At 42.9% G+C, this 19,682-nt stretch overlaps 1 protein-coding gene across 1 annotated transcript in view; it reads left to right on the top strand.

The window, feature by feature from the left end:
• Positions 1-12,643, top strand: part of CKMT2 (creatine kinase, mitochondrial 2) — a 38,645-nt gene extending 26,002 nt beyond the window's left edge. Inside the window, exons 7-10 of the mRNA XM_048504218.1 lie at positions 39-162; positions 6,220-6,354; positions 7,603-7,728; positions 12,057-12,643. Of these exons, the coding sequence (XP_048360175.1) occupies positions 39-162; positions 6,220-6,354; positions 7,603-7,728; positions 12,057-12,176 (505 nt within the window). The 3' untranslated portion in view covers positions 12,177-12,643. The remainder of the gene's footprint in view (positions 1-38; positions 163-6,219; positions 6,355-7,602; positions 7,729-12,056) is intronic.
• The last annotated feature ends 7,039 nt before the right edge of the window (positions 12,644-19,682 follow it).

Below are 19,682 nucleotides of genomic sequence, written 5' to 3' on the forward strand. Positions count from 1 at the left end.
TATGGGAAAAATCCCCTTTTCTCCCCTTTCCCAACCAGGCACAACAATGACAAAACATTTCTCATCTGGATTAATGAAGAGGACCACACCAGGGTGATTTCCATGGAAAAAGGTGGAAATATGAAACGGGTCTTTGAAAGATTTTGTCGCGGATTAAAGGAGGTGATCACTTTGTGTCATATCTGAGTTTTAGATGTTGCAATACTAATTACTTTGAGCTGATGCTATTCTCAGCAATTTTCCATCAAGCTGTTATACCCATTCTGCTAATAGTAAAGCCTAGTCTAGAAATGTTGCATTGTGTGGATGATATGGAGAATGTATTGTACCAGTTATAATGTAGGTGAGAAATGCCATTTTTAAGTTTACTCTTACAAGTAAAAATTTTGCGTAGTTGTGAGAAGACTGGCCTAGAATCATTATTCGTGATAAGCTAGATTTTTTAAAATTTACATGGAGATTTTAAAAAATGTAAATGAACATTCAAAAATGGCATTCTTTGAACTGCAGTCTGGTAGGCACTGTCCACCTCAGGATATTGCCACTTCATTCTTTAAATGCTTTCCAGCAGGCCTAATTTAGAGCCAGATTGCAGAAGGCATTTTAATGGGTTGAGACTGAATTCCAACTTACTTTCCCTCCAGCTACACAGCAGCTGCAGGGAATGTCCATTTAAGACTGAGGTTTGTGTGATTTTGCTTGGGGGGAGAAAGGGCTCTTACTTTCCCTGCTGTACTATTTTCCTGAGCTCAAACAGTCTTTGGGAGAAGGTATTTGCCAGTCTTTTGAGGCATACGTGCTGTGGCAAAATTCAGAAAGGGCAAACAGTGCTGAGAGGAATTCAGGAGCCCCTCTCTGGAGTGGTCTCTAGCTAAATCAGACTCTTAGAGACTTTGAAATTTATATTTCTTACAGCTGCTATGTAGTTTGGCACCTGGACGCTCACAATATGAGCTGATGAAAATACAGCAGAAGTCTACATGTTGTTGTAGCATTATAGATTCCCAGATTTTTTTGGTCATCAGTGAGGCCTTGGATTGGCAAATTTCTACCATCAGCCTTGAACACTGTAAACTTGGACAACTAGAAAATTTAATTATGTTTTATTACTTTAGCCTGTGAATATTTATCTATTTTTAAAGGTTCTTCAAGGACCTAAGGCATCACAAAAACAAAAAATAGCCATTAATCATAGATCAAAATGAATCATCAGCCAATTCAATTAACTACAATAGAGGCCTTTGAACATCCTCTTAAGCAGTTCTGTTTTACACCACTTTCTAAAAACCATGAGGATTAACACTTTCCTTTTGAATGTTAGCATATCGTTCCACCGTGTATGTTCCATGCTGTGAAACAGCGCACTAGCATTGGTCAGGAAAATGCTCATCCTCATGGATTTTAGGAGGTAATGTAACATGGAACTGTTCAACGGAACTCTGCTACAAGTGTTGCAGAAAAATTGCATGGGTCACTGTTTTAAAGACAGCTGAAGAGTCCACTGTCACTAAAAATGGAGCATTCTTTTTATCTATCTGTAAATTGAAATTTTTCAAACCAGAGCCACCAAGGCAAGCTCTGTTGCTAAAACCAGGCTTGAAATTAGACTGAAAAAGAATAAGGGCAGATAAGTCACCTTGGAAACCCTGAAGCTGCTCTGCTGCCACCTGTATTATTAGTGCCCCTAAGAAAGACAAACTGACAACAGACCTATAGTTAGCTACAAGCTCTTTATCCAACCACCAGAAAACTTGAGTAATATTGCAGTTTTTAATTGAAAGTCACCTTGAACAGGACTCTGAAAAGGCAGCACAGAACTATCTTACTGTATAATTGAGCAGCGTGTTCCCAACAACGAAACAGAAAAAGTGAAGGCTACTGAGAAGTGTAGTCCTTGGCCATCCAGGAAGGCACAGAGTCCATTTCCTTCCAGAGGAAGACTACACTTCCCAGCAGCCCTTGCTAGGAAGCCATAATCCTCTCCCCCACCCCCACCCTCACACACGGTGTGCATCTGTCTGGTGGCAGCAAGCTTTGAAAAGGGATGAAAGTGCAGGAGGAAGCCATACTCCCCATCTCTCCCACAGTGTGCTTTTCCTTACTAGAACTAGGGTCGTTTCCCCACTTACCTGGGTGAGTGGTTGCTGCGTACTACTCCCAGTGCGCGTCATTTCTGACACCTGCCCGGGCTTCCCCACGACCCCGCGCAGAAGGTGCCATTTAAAAAGGCGGCAGGCACTGGCGTAATGCCCATTGGGCAAGGTGGGCAGCTGCCCAGGGCATCACCTTGTGGGGGGCATCAAAATGCTGGTTTCGTTTTTGGGTATTTTAGTGGTTTTCCATTTTTGGCCTGCAGGGGGGGCGGTTTTAAGGCTAGCGGCACCAAAATTTCAGCTTATCATCAGGAGACTGTCCTTATGCTACCCCCCCAGTTTGATGAGGTTTGGTTCAGGGAGTCCAAAGTTATGGACTCCCAAAGGGGGTGCCCCATCCCCCATTGTTTCCAATGGGAGCTAATAGGAGATGGGGGCTGCAGTGTTGAGGGTCCATAACTTTGGCCCCCCTGAACCAAACTCCACCAAACCTGGGGGGTATCACTAGGGCAGTCTTCTGATGAGACCCTGAAAGTTTTGAGACTTTACCTTCAGAAATGTCCCCCCCCCCAGCCTGCAACCCCCATTGACAGCAATGCAGAAAACTCAATGCAGAACAAAGATTCTTGGGCAAATTTCGGGATGTTCTTGCAGGAAGGGCATTTTTGGACGTATCAGCACCACATTTTCAGGGTACCATCTGGAGACTGTCATGATGGCACCCCCAAGGTTTGGTGCAGTTTGGTTCAGGGGGTCCAAAGTTATGGACCCTCAAAAGGGTAGCCCCCATCTCCTTAGCAAAGAATGTGGGATGGGGTACCCCCTTTGATGGTCCATACCTTTGGCCCCCCTGAACCAAACTGCACCAAACTACACCTTAATACACCTGCCTTAGTACACCTTAATACACTTTAGCACACCTTAATACACCTGCCTTAATACACCTTAATATATCTGCCTTAGTCCACCTTAATACACCTTAATACACGTGCCTTAGTCCACCTTAATACACCTTAATACACCTGCCTTAGTACACCTTAATACACCTGCCTTAGTACACCTTAATATACCTTCATACACCTTGATGCACATGCCTTAATACACCTTAGCACACCTTAATACACCTGCCTTAGTACACCTTAACACACCTTAACACATTTGCCTCAGTACAGCTTAATACACCTGCCTTAGTACACCTTAATACACCTTAATACACCTGCCTTAGTACACCTTAATACACCTTAATACACCTGCCTTAGTACACCTTAATATACCTTAATACACCTTAATACACATGCCTTAATACACCTTAATACACCTTAAAACACCTGCCTTAGTACACCTTAGCACACCTTAATACACCTGCCTTAATACACCTGCCTTAATACACCTGCCTTAGTACACCTTAATATACCTTAATTCACCTGCCTTAGTACACCTTAATATACCTGCGTTAGTACACCTTACTACACCTTAATACACCTGCCTTAGTACACCTTAATACACCTTAATTCACCTGCCTTAATACACTTTAATACACCTTAATACACCTGCCTTAGTACACCTTAATACACCTTAATACACCTGCCTTAGTACACCTTAATACACCTTAATACACGTGCCTTAATACACCTTAATACACCTTAATACACCTGCCTTAGTACACCTTAATACACCTTAGCACACCTTAATACACCTGCCTAAGTACACCTTAATACAGCTTAATACATCTGCCTTAGTACACCTTAATACATCTTAATACACCTGCCTTAGTATACCTTAGTATACCTTAATACACCTTCCTTAGTACACCTTAACACAGCTTAATACACCCTCCTTAGTGCACCTTAATACACCTTAGCACACCTTAGTATACCTGCCTTAATACACCTTAATATACCTTATACACCTGCTTTAGTACACCTTAATACACCATAATACACCTGCCTTAGTACACCTTAATACACCTTAGTATACCTTCCTTAGCACACCTTAATACACCTTAGTACACCTGCCTTAGTACACCTGTATTAGCACACTTTAGTACACCTTAGTACACCTGCCTTAGCATACCTTAGTACACCTGCCTTAGCACACCTTAGCACACCTTAGTACACTTGCCTTAGCACACCTTAGTACACCTTAGTACACCTGCCTTAGCACACCTTAGTACAGCTGCCTTAGTACACCTTAGTACACATTAGTACACCTTAGTACTAAGTACTTAGTACAGCTGCCTTATTTATTTATTTATTTATTTATTTATTTATTTATTTATTCTTTAGATTTTTATACCGCCCCATCCCCAAGGGCTCTTAGTACACCTCTGCCTTAGCACACCTTAGTACACCTTAGTACACAAGCTTTAGCACATCTTAGTACACCTGCCTTAGCACACCTGCCTTAGCCCCCATCTGCCATTCTTTCAAATGGGAGCTAAGGAGATGGGGACTACTCTTTTGAGGGTCCATAGCTTTGTCCACCCTGAACTAAACTGCACCAAACTTGTGGGTAGCATAAGAACAGTCTCCTGATGATACGCTGAAGTTTTGGTGCCGATATGTCTAAAAATGTACCCCCTGCAGGCACCAATGTCCTGGTGCAAAAAAATGTTTTGGTTGTGGTGGGGTGGCCGCCCATGGGGGGGCATCCAACTCAGGTTTTGCCCAGGGCTGCAGTTTGCCTTGTTACACCCCTGGCGCCTGGAATATCGCGCGCTGAGGGGGTGCGACAGCGGCAGCGTCGGGGCGGCTGCGTTGTTGCTGCCCCTGTAATGGGGAGTGCCGGGGGACCCCACACTACTTGGGGAAAGTAGCGCGCAGCAGCAGGTAAGTGGGGAAACGGTCTAGGTCCATGTGGTGAACTTTGAAGAATCTCCTGCCTGGGAACACAAGACAAACTCTGTCAAGCTGCAGCTGAGCTGGAAGAGCCTGTTTTCAAAGTTAGGGGAGCTTGTGTGTGTGGCGATGACTTTCCTCCAGCCAATCGACTCACATAACTCACTTCCACTCAGTTGCCACGCACATACAGCTTGGGGTGGGTCTTACATGGAAAGGTAAAAAACAACATAAACAAAACAGGGGGATAAGCCAGTTATTCACTCTTTCCAAGTCCCCCTGGCTGAGCCACCAAGGCAGTCGCTCACCTGCTTCTACAAATGGTCACTGATACAGGCTGAAGCCACTGAGGCAGTGAGGTCAGCAAACTTGGAAGGTGCCAGGGCAGTGGCAGTGATCATAGCAGGAGGAGGATGCCCCTCTTCCGGACACTATGTCATTGTCATTGTCATTGTCTGGGGGTTCCTGTGAAGATTAGGAGAATTCTTCCCACCTTCACAGGCACCCTGCTGACTCCCCCTTTGCAAAGACAGGATCCAGCTTTGTAAACAGGGAGTGTGTATCCCCAACTTTACAGGCACCCTGCTGCCACTCCTTTACGAAGTCGGAATTCTGGATCCCCATCTTCACAAACATCCTGCTGGTGCCCCCACCCCCCCCCCACCCCCTTGCAAAGCTGAAAATGAGAAATCAGAGAAGGTTGAAACCCCTCCAGCTGAAGAGTGCAGCCAAAAAGATAGTAGGAAAAATAAAGTTTTGAATGGACAAAGGCTGAAGAAGACTGTATGTTACTAGCTGTAGTTTGCTAGAACTGGAACTGGAAAGGGCAGCATTATTGGTTGCCGTGGGTTTTCCGGGCTGTATGGTAGATCACGGCCACACAGCTCGGAAAACCCACAACAACCAATTGAATCCAGCCATGAAAGCCTTTGGCAGCATTACTGTTTGGAATACGTGTTTCTTTTACATCATAACTGTGTGTAACAGTAAAGTGAGTGACTTGTGCCAATCATGAAAATGACAAAATCAGGCCATCCACAAACAACATGTTTCGAATTATTTAGGAAATGTCTCATGTATATATAAATGCATTTGAAAATGAATGAAAACTAAGGAATGATAATGTTTGTTGCCCTTAGGGTGTTGAAGCTAACTGAGAATCCATTATAACAAAATGGTGAACATTATTCTGACTTGGTTATTATGGTTACCAGCTAGGAGATATTTGACTAGGAATACATATGGTGTATTCATGGGCATTGGTTCATTATATTTTATATCCTCTACAGGTTGAAAGGTTAATTAAAGAACGAGGCTGGGAGTTTATGTGGAATGAACGCCTTGGTTACATCTTGACCTGTCCTTCTAATCTGGGAACAGGATTACGTGCAGGGGTTCATGTCAAGCTTCCAAAGCTCAGCAAGGTAAGTACGAAAATAACAGCTAGTCAGATTATGAAAAGAGAAAGAAATATTTGCCTTTCACAAGGGCAACAAGCACAACCCAGAAAATGTTAGCATTGCTTGACGGCTCTTCACAAAAAAAGTGTGAATAAAATAATCAGATGTTTACAGATGCGTGTATCATACAACAATGCATGTCACAGAGCCAGGACTGAGTGAACTTTTGTTGGCAAACCCTGGTCTGCAGCTGTATACAGTGTGAAACAGTCCTCAGTCCTCTGTGAATTAATTAAAGTTCTTTAAGGTTGTCCATTTATTTTCTTTGGAATGTAGGCATTCCTGACTCTCTCAGGATTGTGTAAATCATATATATCTATGAAGGACCCCCCCTCTCCTGGTCTCACAATCGCTGCCATGTGGGCTGTCTCTATGATAGCCCCAGTTTCCACAACCAACCTTATGCTGTGGCTTATTATACCTGCGATCATGGTACTTCTATCAGAGCCTTGAAGACTCTGTTATCACACTAGCTGTAAACCCTTCTAGGGTTTAAGTCAAGTTGTTCATTTTTTAATCTCAGTTGCCATTTTTAATCTCTCTGTTCAGTTGTTTAATTGAATTGAAATGAATTTATTGTAATTCATTCTTTTTATGCACTGGCTTTAAGAATATAATTGCTGAAAAATGAGTCAGAAATGTTTCTAAATAATAAATAAGTCAGAAATTCTGCCTTTATAATCCACTTCCTGCATTATGGTGTGACATGCTGTCGACAGTTATTTGTTTACATTAATAGCAAAGTGGGCCAATTCTAAGAATTCTTAAATCTGGTTTCTGGAACTGTGAACGGGCAAGGCAGATATTTCCACAAATGTGAAAAGGGCCACAGGTTTGCAGAAAATTTGAAATCTTAGACAGATAGACTGCTTTTAAAACATATATTTTGTAATCCATACTGAGTAAACAGCTGAGAAAAAAGTTATTTTACTGATTGAAAACATTGGTCACCAGCATTTTTCTCTTGTAGAACTCAAGGTGAATCACAATATAAATAAATAAAATGATTAATTGTTGTAACTGTGAAGACTGATTAGTCACTTTGTTATAAACCCACTAAGATAATTTATATCTCAAGGTACAGAAAAATCTGGAGAATCTGAATTCCTTAATTTTTTGTAGAGGAACCAAACTGATGATGGCATTATTAGAATAAAATGTTACAAGAAGCATCAGTATTTTAAATAAGGGCCCTTTTTTTGTTTATGGCAGGACTCTAGATTTTCAAAGATCCTGGAGAACTTGAGACTACAAAAGCGTGGCACTGGAGGTGTAGACACAGCTGCTGTAGCAGATGTGTATGATATCTCCAACCTGGATCGCATGGGCCGATCAGAGGTAAGTTTGATGTAGCACCTATGTTATTGGACTAGTACTTGAGAAACACTGGCCCTTTCTGCACGATACTTTAAAACATTTTGAGGCAATAAATAAAACATTTCCTCCATGGAGTTCTCTACTGGTTTTACCCTAAAAAGTTTTATTTGCAGCCTCAAAACGTTTTAAGTGAATCCCCTTTTTAAATTATTCTCTGGCTGAAACATTTTTAAAATGGCTTCATTTGCCTGTGCGGCCCCTTTGAGATTTTTTTTATTTATTTATTTTTTAAACTTTTATACCGCCCCATCCTCTAGGGGCTCTGTTTCCCACCCATCTGCCTTCCCTCCATTTCTTCCATGGTGCCATTTTATGAGCTCACTCATTGCCCCTTGCCTGGTTTTGGAGAATTTGAGCAGAGTTTGTTCAGTTTGGGGGGATTAATTTTCAAAGGGTGTGTGTGTAGAAGGCGCAGAGAATTGCAGCACCTGCTATGAAGCACTGAAACAGTGATTCCACATGACAAATGCAAAATAAAAGGCAAAAATCACAAAATGGCAGCCAGGAATCATTCTTAGAGCATGAGTACAGACATAAATCATTGTAAAGGTGGGGGGGGAACTGAAAACATTTCAGGAACATTTGGGGGGATTTGTATGGAAAGGGCCACTGCTTGAAATAGACACTCAGCCTCAAAGTTCAGTAGCAACTTTGGATCAGTTGCTTTCTTTCTTCACCTAACCTACTTCATAAACTTGTTATGGGCAACATGGTGGAGGGAAGAACTATATCCATGCAGCCCTAAGATCTCAGGAGGAAAGGTAGGATAAAAATGCAAGACAAACTCTGATATAAACTCAGAGACACAGAGATCAACCCTAAACAGGCCTACTCAGGTCGATTCCCCACTTTAAAAATCAAAGTAAATACAAACCAGTTTGATAAAATTCGGGACCTTTTGAGCATGGTTTCATGGTCCCCACTGCAGCTTCTACCCCCTTGTTCCCAGAAACACAGCAGCCACGCAGGAGTCCCCACTGTTGGCGGATCAAATGCGTGATCCGCTCAGGGGCTATCCTGATTGGCTGCTGCATTGTGCTGGGGCGGGATTTTAAAATTTTTTTCAAACTGACAGATCCACGTCTCTGCGAGCATGCGCAGAATGACCCTATGCGGGAACGGGGAAATGGGCGATTAAAACAAAGCCCCATTTCCACGTGCCTTTGTGTAGTAGTTTTTAAGTGAATGCAAGGTAGACAAAAACATACTCCCCCACCCCCTCCCCACAACTACTAAAAGGTTAAAGTGTCCAGAGGTTTATACTTGAAATCATGAATGTGGTGCAGAAGGGACTGGACTTGCTCCAGCATTTTAAGGGGCTAAAATAAAATGAAAACAACGTGTCCCTGGCTAGGCTTGAACTAGCAACCTCTTGCCCAGCAGCCCAACACTCAATCAACTGTGCCATAGAGACACCACTGGCTTAAGGCTGGGGGAAATGCAACTTAAGTCTCCCTACACAAGTAGAAACAGGGAAACATGCCCTCATGTATTCATCTTTAAGTGAACACAAGGTTTACAAGGTTTACTCCTGTGTTGCTATGTATGTCTTTAGTCAGAAAACCAGCCCCATGTTGCCTCAGATCCACGTGGATCTCTGGTCCGTGAAATTTTTTTTTTAAAGGGCTGCCTGCGCATCGTGCACAGCCCACTGTGTCCGGATTGGATGGGAGGCTCCTTGTCACTCACAAGGGCGGGTAGTTCAAATCTGGATTCACCCCCTCCCACAACTTCCCCTCTGCTCCAGATTGCCCACGCAGTTTTTGAAAAGGTCTACTTTCTTCCAGGTTCTAAAATAACACGTGCTGAGCGGGGCGGGGGGAGGGGGCAGAAACAGGATGAATGCGTGCTCGGCGCTGGTGAAGTGGGGAGTTCTGCTGGAAACCTGGATATTTGGAGTGACGAGCACGGATCTAATCGTAAGTGGGGAATCGACCTCAGATTCCTACTCAGTTGTATTCAATGAGACTTAGACCCCTTCTGCCCAACACAGGCAAAGCCCACTGCAGTCAGGATAAAGTAAGCCACTCTCCTGTTTTTGTGGTCGCATGCCTCCGTGTAGGCAGTGGAGCCTGTGGAAACAATGCAGGTTGCTGTTGTACCTTCGTACAGAGGTGCATCTTTTTTTTAATCTTACCTCCCTCTGCTGCATAGCTACCTGGGCAGGCAGGCATGGACCCCCACAGCCATGCTGACATCTTGTGATGCTGCGAGATGTCCCTGTGACTCTGCATAGCTATGCAGCAGGGAGGCAGGACCTTTAAAATCAAAGAGAAGTGCAGCCAATTAAAGCACTTACCAGCCAGCCATTCGCTCACAAGTGGCTACAACCTGGGTTTTACAAAAAATTATGGCTAGCCTGATTCTAAAAAAAAACATTTCAGGGGACTTAACATAGGGCAGCCATGCTTTAGGGGCGGGATCCATGTGAAGTTCCCCTCCGAAATGGATGTTTTACCACCCCCAGCCCAGGTTTATTGGTTCATGCAAAAGGGCCCTTAGTCCCAAGGAAGTGGTGTTTGCATTGAATTCAAAAGCTACTGATACTTCTAAATATTCGCCAAATTATAATTACCAAAGTACCAAAAACATCTTTCCATATGTGTCTGTACCATTCCAGAGAGCACTGAGATACCAAGCTGTTTTTAATAAAGAAGTTCTATAAGATCATTCAGCATATTTGCATTAAAAAATTTTCTGTTTTGTAAAGCAGTCCAATAGTAACACGCAAAAGACATCAAACTCATGATCAGGTAAATGCATGTTGTATATTATAGTGATCTATTGCAAGCAAGACCAAGGGAGTTCCAGTGCTCAAGTGGAACTCTGCTATTTAAAGGAGCTCCCACCATTCATTTGCATGGAGCTCCTTCCCTAAACCAAACCAAATGTATGTGCAGATGTTCTGTGAGTAAATTGTAGTGGATATGAAAATATGGAGCCAGCCAATGACTAGATTGTAGATGCTCATGTTTATATCTTCAAAGAAACCACTGAGGGGTTGCACAAAATCATAAGACTGATTGAACAATAATCCCATCAGTCTCTTTTTACTGAGTTTCTTCATATCCAAACTACCTTTTTAGTCTCATTCCTGTGTTCACATTTATCACAGTTATCTGAAGGAAGAAACCAATAAATCCATATATTATCCCAATCTACTTTCATTCTTTATAAGACAAGACAGTTATCCAAGAGGACAGAAAAGTTTTATTACCAGATATTTATTTCCTGAATGTAAAAAGATAAATTTCATTATAAGACAAATGTGTTTTTACTCAACCAAATAATGTTCCCACTGGTACAAAATAAAGCTATTTGGTTTTGATATGTTTCAGTTGCTGGTCAATGTAAACTCAATATAAAAATTCTTTCATCCTGTTACCTGCAAAACAAGACCTCTATGTTCCCTGAACAGCTGGTCTGTAAGAGATAACAAAATAAACTACTAAATCAGTGAAAAATTTTATGATGGAAAAAAACCATCTGGAATCAGTCATTGTCACAATCCATTTTAATAAATCACTTATTCAAGCGCTTAATGGGGCTATTTCTCAAAGGTTAACAGCATCAGTAATATAATTTGTTTGCTGCCACCAGAGTGACTGAAACACACAAAAAACGTACTGTATACTGCTACCTAACTTGCAGTGCAATTTTAAGCATATATACAGTGGAACCTCGGATTTCGCCGATACTCCGTTTGGCGATTATTGGTGAAATCCGAAATCGGCGATTTCCGAAACTGCGCTGTTTGCACATGCATGACATTTGCGCATGCACAAACAGCGTAGCAAATTGCATAAATTACACAATTTACTTTGGCGAAATCCGAGACTGTTGGCGAAATCCGAGACATTCTAATGGCCGGCGGCAACCAGCGAAAACAGGCAATATACACTCAGGGAGTTTATGCAAGAAAGCATTTCCAGTGCAATTTCCTCACCAGACGACTAATGTTTTCGTCTACTGCATAACTGAGAATCAGTGTCATATAATGGTTAGAATGCTAGATTGGAATCCTAGACTGGAATGCAGATTCAAATCACCATTCAGTATGAAGCTTGAGGCAATGTCTAACTTTTACCTGGACTTACCAAAACAGGGTTGTTGTGAGGAAAAAGACTGATGAAAGAATTGTATATGTTTCTTTGAACTCTTTGGAGGAAGGATACAAATATGACCAAGAGCTTTATTGGCACATTCAGGTAAGTGGTAAACAGATATCTGTGGAACTATGCAGACCTTGTTCAGTATAATATCAATAACACTTTATTTTTCTCTCTAAGGTGGAACTTGTTCAGCTAGTAATTGATGGAGTAAATTATTTGGTGGACTGTGAGAAGAAGTTGGAAAAAGGTCAAGACATCAAGATACCACCACCACTGCCACAGTTTGGAAAGAAATAAAACTATTTTCAACTATTGTTTATTGATCTATAATGCATCTGTTTTGACAGACTATTAACTATGCATATTCAGTTACTAAAACCCTCTCTCCAGCTGGAAATAAAATTTGTCTAACAGAGATAACAATAAGAACCTAGCAACATTCTAAATAAAAAGCTATCTGATGGGTCAGATATTACATGTCTTTGCAACTGTTTTCTGAAATTATATGGCTTAATATTGTCAGCATTATGCTGGCATAACTAAGTAGTGATCCTTTATGCAGTTAGCAGCAAAGAGAAAACAAAGATTATCAGAAGAAATTCAAGGTAATATAAAAACACCAAAAGTTGCTCCCACTTGCTGTTCCTCTCTATGTGCCTGGTTCTTACCTCACAAGGAAAAACCTTATTATGAGTGTTTAGCAATTGGTAGCAATAGACACAGCAAATATTTGCTATTCATCAATAAAGTTGGCTCTTCTGCTATTTGCATTCATGGGTATTTGTATTCATGGGTACATAATGGGAGTTTACCTACATTTGGGGAACTCAGGCCGAAGTTATTACATATTGATTTTCTATTTAACTCAGTACTTTGCTTGTTCAGCTGGATGACTGAATGCAGTAAAAGCTTTTAAAAACACATGTATGGTTCTCCCTGCCCTGATGCTATGCTTATTGAGAACAGCAGTCAATACTTTTAAAAAGATATCTTTCTTGCTGCAGTTAACCAAAAACACAAAGTGATTTATTTTTATTTAAAATCCAAGGATACAAAGATCAAAATGATTCTGAGTTTTACATCCCTATGTGAATGTATTTCATTCCTCCTGCAAGGCTATCGATCAGCTGAGAAATCCAAGTGCATTTAGGAAAAAAATTGGGTAGAAAAAAATGCAGTTCAGTGGCATATGTGAATTTGGGCTTACTTTGTTGATTACCTGGAGTCATCTAACAGTCACAGATCTCGGTCCAGGTGAGACTGACAGTGCAGTCCAGAGGGTGCAGAAACTGCCACAGCTGGGAATGATGCTGCAGCTGAGTCATCTCCTTTGCAAATAGAAGTGTACAGCTAGTCCTGGAATAGCAGTGAAAAAAGCCAGGCCAGAGAAAGGGGACAGTGGCACAGGAGGGCTGGGTTGGAAGAGGTCAAGTCAAGTAGCATTTATTGTTTGAGCCATTGGCTATAACATCCAAAAATACATACAGTTAGTAGAAGAGGTGGGAATGGGGTGACAGACAGTGGCGTATTTACCTAGGGCCCCGGGCGCCACTCTTCTGGTCACGTGGGGGGTGCAAAATCGGCCCCCCACGTGACCAGGAAGTCCTGCTGCCTTGTCGTTTTCGTGTCCGAGGCACACAAAAATGACAAGGCAGCAAAACTTCCTGCTGCCTCCAAGCGCCCATCCTGGACTCCCCCATCCCTGGAGCATTGCCCTTTTAAGAAAACCATAGAGACAGGCTGTCCCGAGCGGCTGCTTCCCTGAAGCCAAGCTTTAGACTTAGAGCCTGCAAGAAAGAAAGCGTTAGTTAGTGAGGGGGACAAGGCTTCGCGACTCAAGAGTAAGTGCTGTGGCTCTGCGGAGGGACCCACGTATAAGTCGAGGGGGGCATTTTTCAGCCAAAAAAAGGCTGAAAAAACTCGATTTCTACGCAAGTATATACGGCAGAGGTGGGATGCAGCCGGTTTGCGCCAGTTCGATGGAACTGCTTGTTAAATTTTCTTCAGTTCGGCAAACCGGTTGTTAAAGATTAACTGGAACTCCTTTGATAAATCTTCCTCAGTTCTGCAAACTGCTGGTTAATGATTAACTTCAACTTCAACTGACCCAGCATGTCTGTTAATGATTAATCCCTCTCCCCTCTATGGGAGTTAGTGGTGTGAGGCTCTCTTTTAAAAAGTATCCAATGAAATCCCTTGGAGGAGTGGCATACAAAGTCTCAGGAGTGGGTCAGCGGCAGGAACGCCAGGAGATAATTGAGTTTGTTCCTCCTGGCTATTAAAGTAAGGAACTGCGTCTTGTCAAACTTTCTACCCTGAAGCCATGGGGATGGGGAGGGCAGAGTTTGGCCAGTGCCTGGTTTCTGTTGGCAAAACCTTCCACCCTGGTGCCATGGGGATGGGGAGGTCAGAGTCTGCCCAGTGCCTGGTTTCTGCTGGCAAAACTTTCTACCCTGGTGCCATGGGGATGGGGAGGGCAGAGTCTGCCCAGTGCCTGGTTTCTGTTGGCAAAACTTTCTACCCTGGTGCCATGGGGATGGGGAGGGCAGAGTTTGGCCAGTGCCTGGTTTCTGTTGGCAAAACTTTCTACCCTGGTGCCATGGGGATGGGGAGGGCAAAGTTTGGCCAGTGCCTGGTTTCTGCTGGCAAAACTTTCTACCCTGGTGCCATGGGAATGGGGAGGGCAGAGTTTGGCCAGTGCCTGGTTTCTGCTGGCAAAACCTTCTACCCTGGTGCCATGGGGATGGGGAGGGCAGAGTTTGGCCAGTGCCTGGTTTCTGCTGGCAAAACTTTCTACCCTGATGCCATGGGGATGGGGAGGGCAGAGTCTGCCCAGTGCCTGGTTTCTGCTGGCAAAACTTTCTACCCTGGTGCCATGGGGATGGGGAGGGCAGAATCTGGCCAGTGCCTGGTTTCTGTTGGCAAATCTTTCTACCCTGGTGCCATGGAGATGGGGAGGGGAGAGATTGCCCAGTTTTTGGTTCCTGTTGGCAAAACTTTCTACCCTGGTGCCATGGGGATGGGGAGGGGAGATTTTGCTCAGTGCTTGGCTCCGTTTTGCAAAACTGTCTACCCAGGTGGCATTGGGGCGGAGTGGGGAGATTTTGCCCAGTGCCCCTGCTGCAGTACCGCCCACCCTGCTCTGGAAATCCCTTCACCCAGAATGCTCAGACCACGCCCCCGCCATGTTGTGCCCCACCCTGCTCCATTGGCACTACGTGACTGTTTGAATCCCACCACCATCAGAACCTGTTGTTAAAATTTTTGAATCCCACCACTGATTACGGTATATATAAATTTACAGATTGTAAGGATGAAGAAAGATTGTAAAATAATGACAACTGAAATGATTGAAAAACACAATCTATATATATAAAAAGCAAACAGTGTTTTTGTTAATGGTAGTATAACTCAGTAACTGCTGGGCCAATTCCTCTGAAAATTCCTAGCCACTATAGTCAGCCAGATGAGAGTGTTTTTAGATGTTCACATACCTGAAATTTCACACCTGGCCCAGGTAAAATGCCTTTTTTCTGGTGCTCCATTGTGAAGGACATGCAGCTGCCTGTGTGTAACTGTCACCCTTAGAATGTTTGTGCAGCTTAGAATGTTCACTCAGATGGCCAGATATGAGCAGTGAAAACAGTACATAGGCAGTAACTCAAATGGAAGTGAAACACATACACACACATACACACGAGGGAGAGGGAGAGGGAAGGGAGGGAGAGGGATGGCATGCAAGGGAAGAGAGGGAGGGAGAGGAAAGGGACGGAGGGGGAGGGATGCAAGAGAATAGAAGTGAGAGAGGGGAGAGAGTGAGGGGTGGCATGCAAGGGAGGGGAGGCAGGGGGCCCAGCATCTTGATATGACCAACCCACCCTAGCGGAAGGAAAGGGAAGAGGGGGAGGGGTGGCATGCAAGGGAAGAGAAGTGAGGGAGGGAAGAGAGTGAGGGGCAACATGCAAGGGACAGGAGGGAGGGGCCAGGCACCCTAGATTCCCTGAATACTGTGATTACAGTTAAGAAAACCAGGCACACATTACTCAGGAGTAAGCTCGGGACAGCAACTGTGACATACTTTAAATGGCTGCGACGCACCCCTCAGAGGGTTTCCTCAGAAGCGACACCCATTGCCACCAACCAAACTTACTCCCAGGTAAAGGATCATGACCAGCCAGCCTAGAGTGTGGGAGGAGTGCCTTTCCATTCCCCCCCACACACACACACACAAGGAATGCAAGCACACACATCACTGACATCGCACAGTATCAGGCTGTGTGTTTGCATGAGCACGTACTGCTGGTCTCTGCAATTGATTTGCTGCTACTGTTCCTTTCCCATTTCACCACAATAAGCCACAGCAACGCATGGCTGGGCCCCGCTAGTGTAATATAAATTCGGAGGCTGAGCTTTGACTAAACCTGTGGCAAGACAAAGAAATTACTCAATTATGAAAAAATGTATGCAAACAACATTATTAAGAGTTATAATATAAACATGGTTGCTATTTCTTGAAAATGGCTGTTGACCTTTTAATAGGCTAACACATTCACAGATAAAACTGGATTGAAATATCTGGTGTAATTCTGAGAACAAATGAATATGTATGCATTAATAATGAATATAGCAGCAAAAAGGTAAGGATGAAGATAATAATAAAACAATGCAGAAACTGGCAATAGCAAAAAAAGAATATGTAAAGAAAAATCTGCTGAAAGAATATCAATTGTTTTTGCAGCCACAAGCAAAATTTTGCTACCACCTTGAAATGTCATAACGGAAAGGATTGTCCTACGCATAATAAAGCCATATGAAGAAAACTCGTGATTATCTGTCCATGGCATTTCATTGATATATGGATTTTATTTTGAGAATTTAATTTTGCTATTACCAGAATTATGTAAAATACAGCTTTTGAAACATATTTTTTGAAAACAATAGGACTGGAAAGACCACAGGAAAGGACGAGGAAAGGGGAAGGGAATGGGGAGGGATACATGATGGTATCCAGTAGCTAGTGGAATACATCTATCTTGCAGGCCCTGTAGAATTGCAGTAGATCCCACAGGACCCTGGCCTCCCCAGAGTATACTACCAGTGAGTATACTACCAGTATCAAGGCACACCTAAACTCTTTACAGTTTGTGCCACATTCAATTGTACGCCATCTAGAGTACCGTACATACTCAAGCATAAGCCGACCCGAATATAAGCCAAGGCACTTAATTTTACCACAAAAAACTGGGAAACTTATTGACTCGAGTATAAGCCTTCAAAATTGACTCAGTAGCAGCTAAAAACAGAAGATTTGGGAGCAAGATGAGATAGAGTTGCTTAACAGAGTTTGCATTAGGGATGAGCAGCTTTCCAGCACTCTAGGAACACAAATGAACCAATGTTTTCCTCTAAGTGTAGAATGATTCTGGGATTCATAGCCATTCCAGCCTAAACTTTGCTCCAAAGAAAGTCTTTGTCTTCAGCAATATCAGTATTTGTCAGTAAACTACTGTATGAAGAATTGTATTCATCTAGAATGCAACACACCAATAACCCTTAGGAGAAATGCCTCGGTTTCTTTTAATACACACACACACAACCTAGTTGTTATGCTATGCAGGCTGTTCTTGCAGCTTGTTTTTACGGCTCTCTGATGAGTTAGAAAAAAAGCAGCAACATGCTTACCGGATCCCCACAGCAGCCCCAGCTCCGGCCACCATCTTGGAATTACCGTATATAGTCGAGTATAAGCCGAGGGGGGCTTTTTCAGCATAAAAATTGTGCTGAAACAGTCAGCTTATATTCGAGTATATATGGTAAGTAATTGGCCACCATGGCCTGGCCTAGGACCTCTGACTTCCCTGGATTTATCTTCAATCAGTTCTATTTCAATCACTCTACCACAGCATCCAAATTACTGGCCAGAGCACTTGGGGTGGAGTCCAGATGACCATCCATTAGCCAATACAGCTTCGTGTCAGCAGCATATTGATGGCACCCAAGCCAAAACTTCTAGATTGACCAGGCAAGAGGGTGCATGTAGATATTAAAAAATATTGATGAGAGATACATTTTTGTTTTTCGGTGAGAGACTTTGCGAACCAATTATTAGTGAGTGGAACCTCTCTCATTGATTGCAGCCCTCTGTCCCCTACCTCTGAGAAATGAGCAGAGCCACCACGAGGCTGATCCACAAATTCCTATGTTAGCAAGGTAACTGGTCAAGATGTCATGACTGACCAAGTCAAACACTGCTGTCAGATAGAGAAGCAACAGCAGTGATGACCTGCCTCAGTCCAGTGATGACCTGCCTCCGGAGATCATCTACCAGGGTGGTCAGAGCCATCTCCATCCCACGACCAGTTTGGAAGACAGATTAGAAGGGGTCAATGGCCAAAGTTTCATTCAGAAAGACTTGGAGTTGCTTGGTTATTTTATTTTAATTATCAGTTAGACATTGAACATAATAAATAGATTGTAACAAGAGGGCTCACAGGATTGGGGATGAAATATAATTTCCCATCACTCTTCCTTTTGCTCTTCCTGCTCTCACTTCCTGGCAGTGACTGCAGATTTTCCCCTTTGCTCCTATCCATTGACCTAGAATTTTCTGTTCCCCACATTTTCCTTCCCTCTTGCATCCTTCCCTTTTACTTCTTTCTTACCTACAAACCCTTTCTGTTTCTTCCCTTGGCAGCCTCTCCCACCACCCACTTAGTTTCATTTCACTTTATGTTCCTTATATCTTTTACAAAAAAATGAAGTGAATCAGATCATCATGGCCCAGACTATCTCCAGAACATCCATCTCCTCTGTTGGGCTATTTGCATTGGAAGCTATGGATTTCTGTTTGTGACAGGTATGGCTCACTAGAAAATAAATCTAGAGGTTATAAAAGTTGGTACCAGCTTTTGGATCATTATGGAATGTACAACACCTCTAAATGTACCACATCTCATAAATAGAAGTTTTAGAATTCACATTACATTATTGAGGAAGAAATAACTATGGCTGCAGTGGTTGGGCACTTCCCACACACACTTCCTATTATTCCATAAGGAACTAAAGCTGATAAGTTGTAGGGCTGACTCAAATGGTTACATATTTACGTAGTATGTAAAATACTGCTGGAGGAAAAGTATGTAGGTACAATTTGCTGTCTTCTTAAAACCAATTATAATCCGAATGCTGTATGCTTATATATTCAGGTGCTTTGTTAAACAAAATGTTAAACAAAATTCATTGAACATATTTTAGCAGAAAAACAGGGCTAAAAATCACTTTGGGGCCATTTATGCACTTGTGGTTTCCTTCGCATTGAGCGTACATACCTTTTAGGTTTGATTCTCTTTTACACACACTTTTGCCCTCTCCAGCAGTCACCCCACCCTCATATCAGAGAATCCTTATAGTTTCTGAAACCTGTTTAAGTGCAACTTTTCATCTCCCTTCACAGAGAAAGCAAAGGGGAACCATGTGTGTTAGGTTTTCTTAGGGTTTTCTTACTCCTCCCAGCCTTCCACCACACACACAGAGCACTGCAGTTCCTCCCCTCTCTTCAGGCCACCATTTCAGGAGAATCAGAGGGGTTTTTTCAACACTGAAAAAACAGTGAAATTGGCATGGTTCAGTGTTACTTTACTAGCCCCCAGCCCTGAAAACTCCCTGTTGGGTTCATCTGCTATCACAGATGATGTGTAGCTGATTCCAGTTCCACACTGGAAGTCCATATAAACATCCATTTCCAAGCTGTTTAGCTTTTTGGCTAGAGGGAGAATCAGCAGGTGCAATTCCCATTCTTATTTT

Source organism: Sphaerodactylus townsendi, linkage group LG07 (genome assembly GCF_021028975.2).
Source record: "Sphaerodactylus townsendi isolate TG3544 linkage group LG07, MPM_Stown_v2.3, whole genome shotgun sequence".
Lineage (NCBI taxonomy): Eukaryota > Metazoa > Chordata > Lepidosauria > Squamata > Sphaerodactylidae > Sphaerodactylus > Sphaerodactylus townsendi.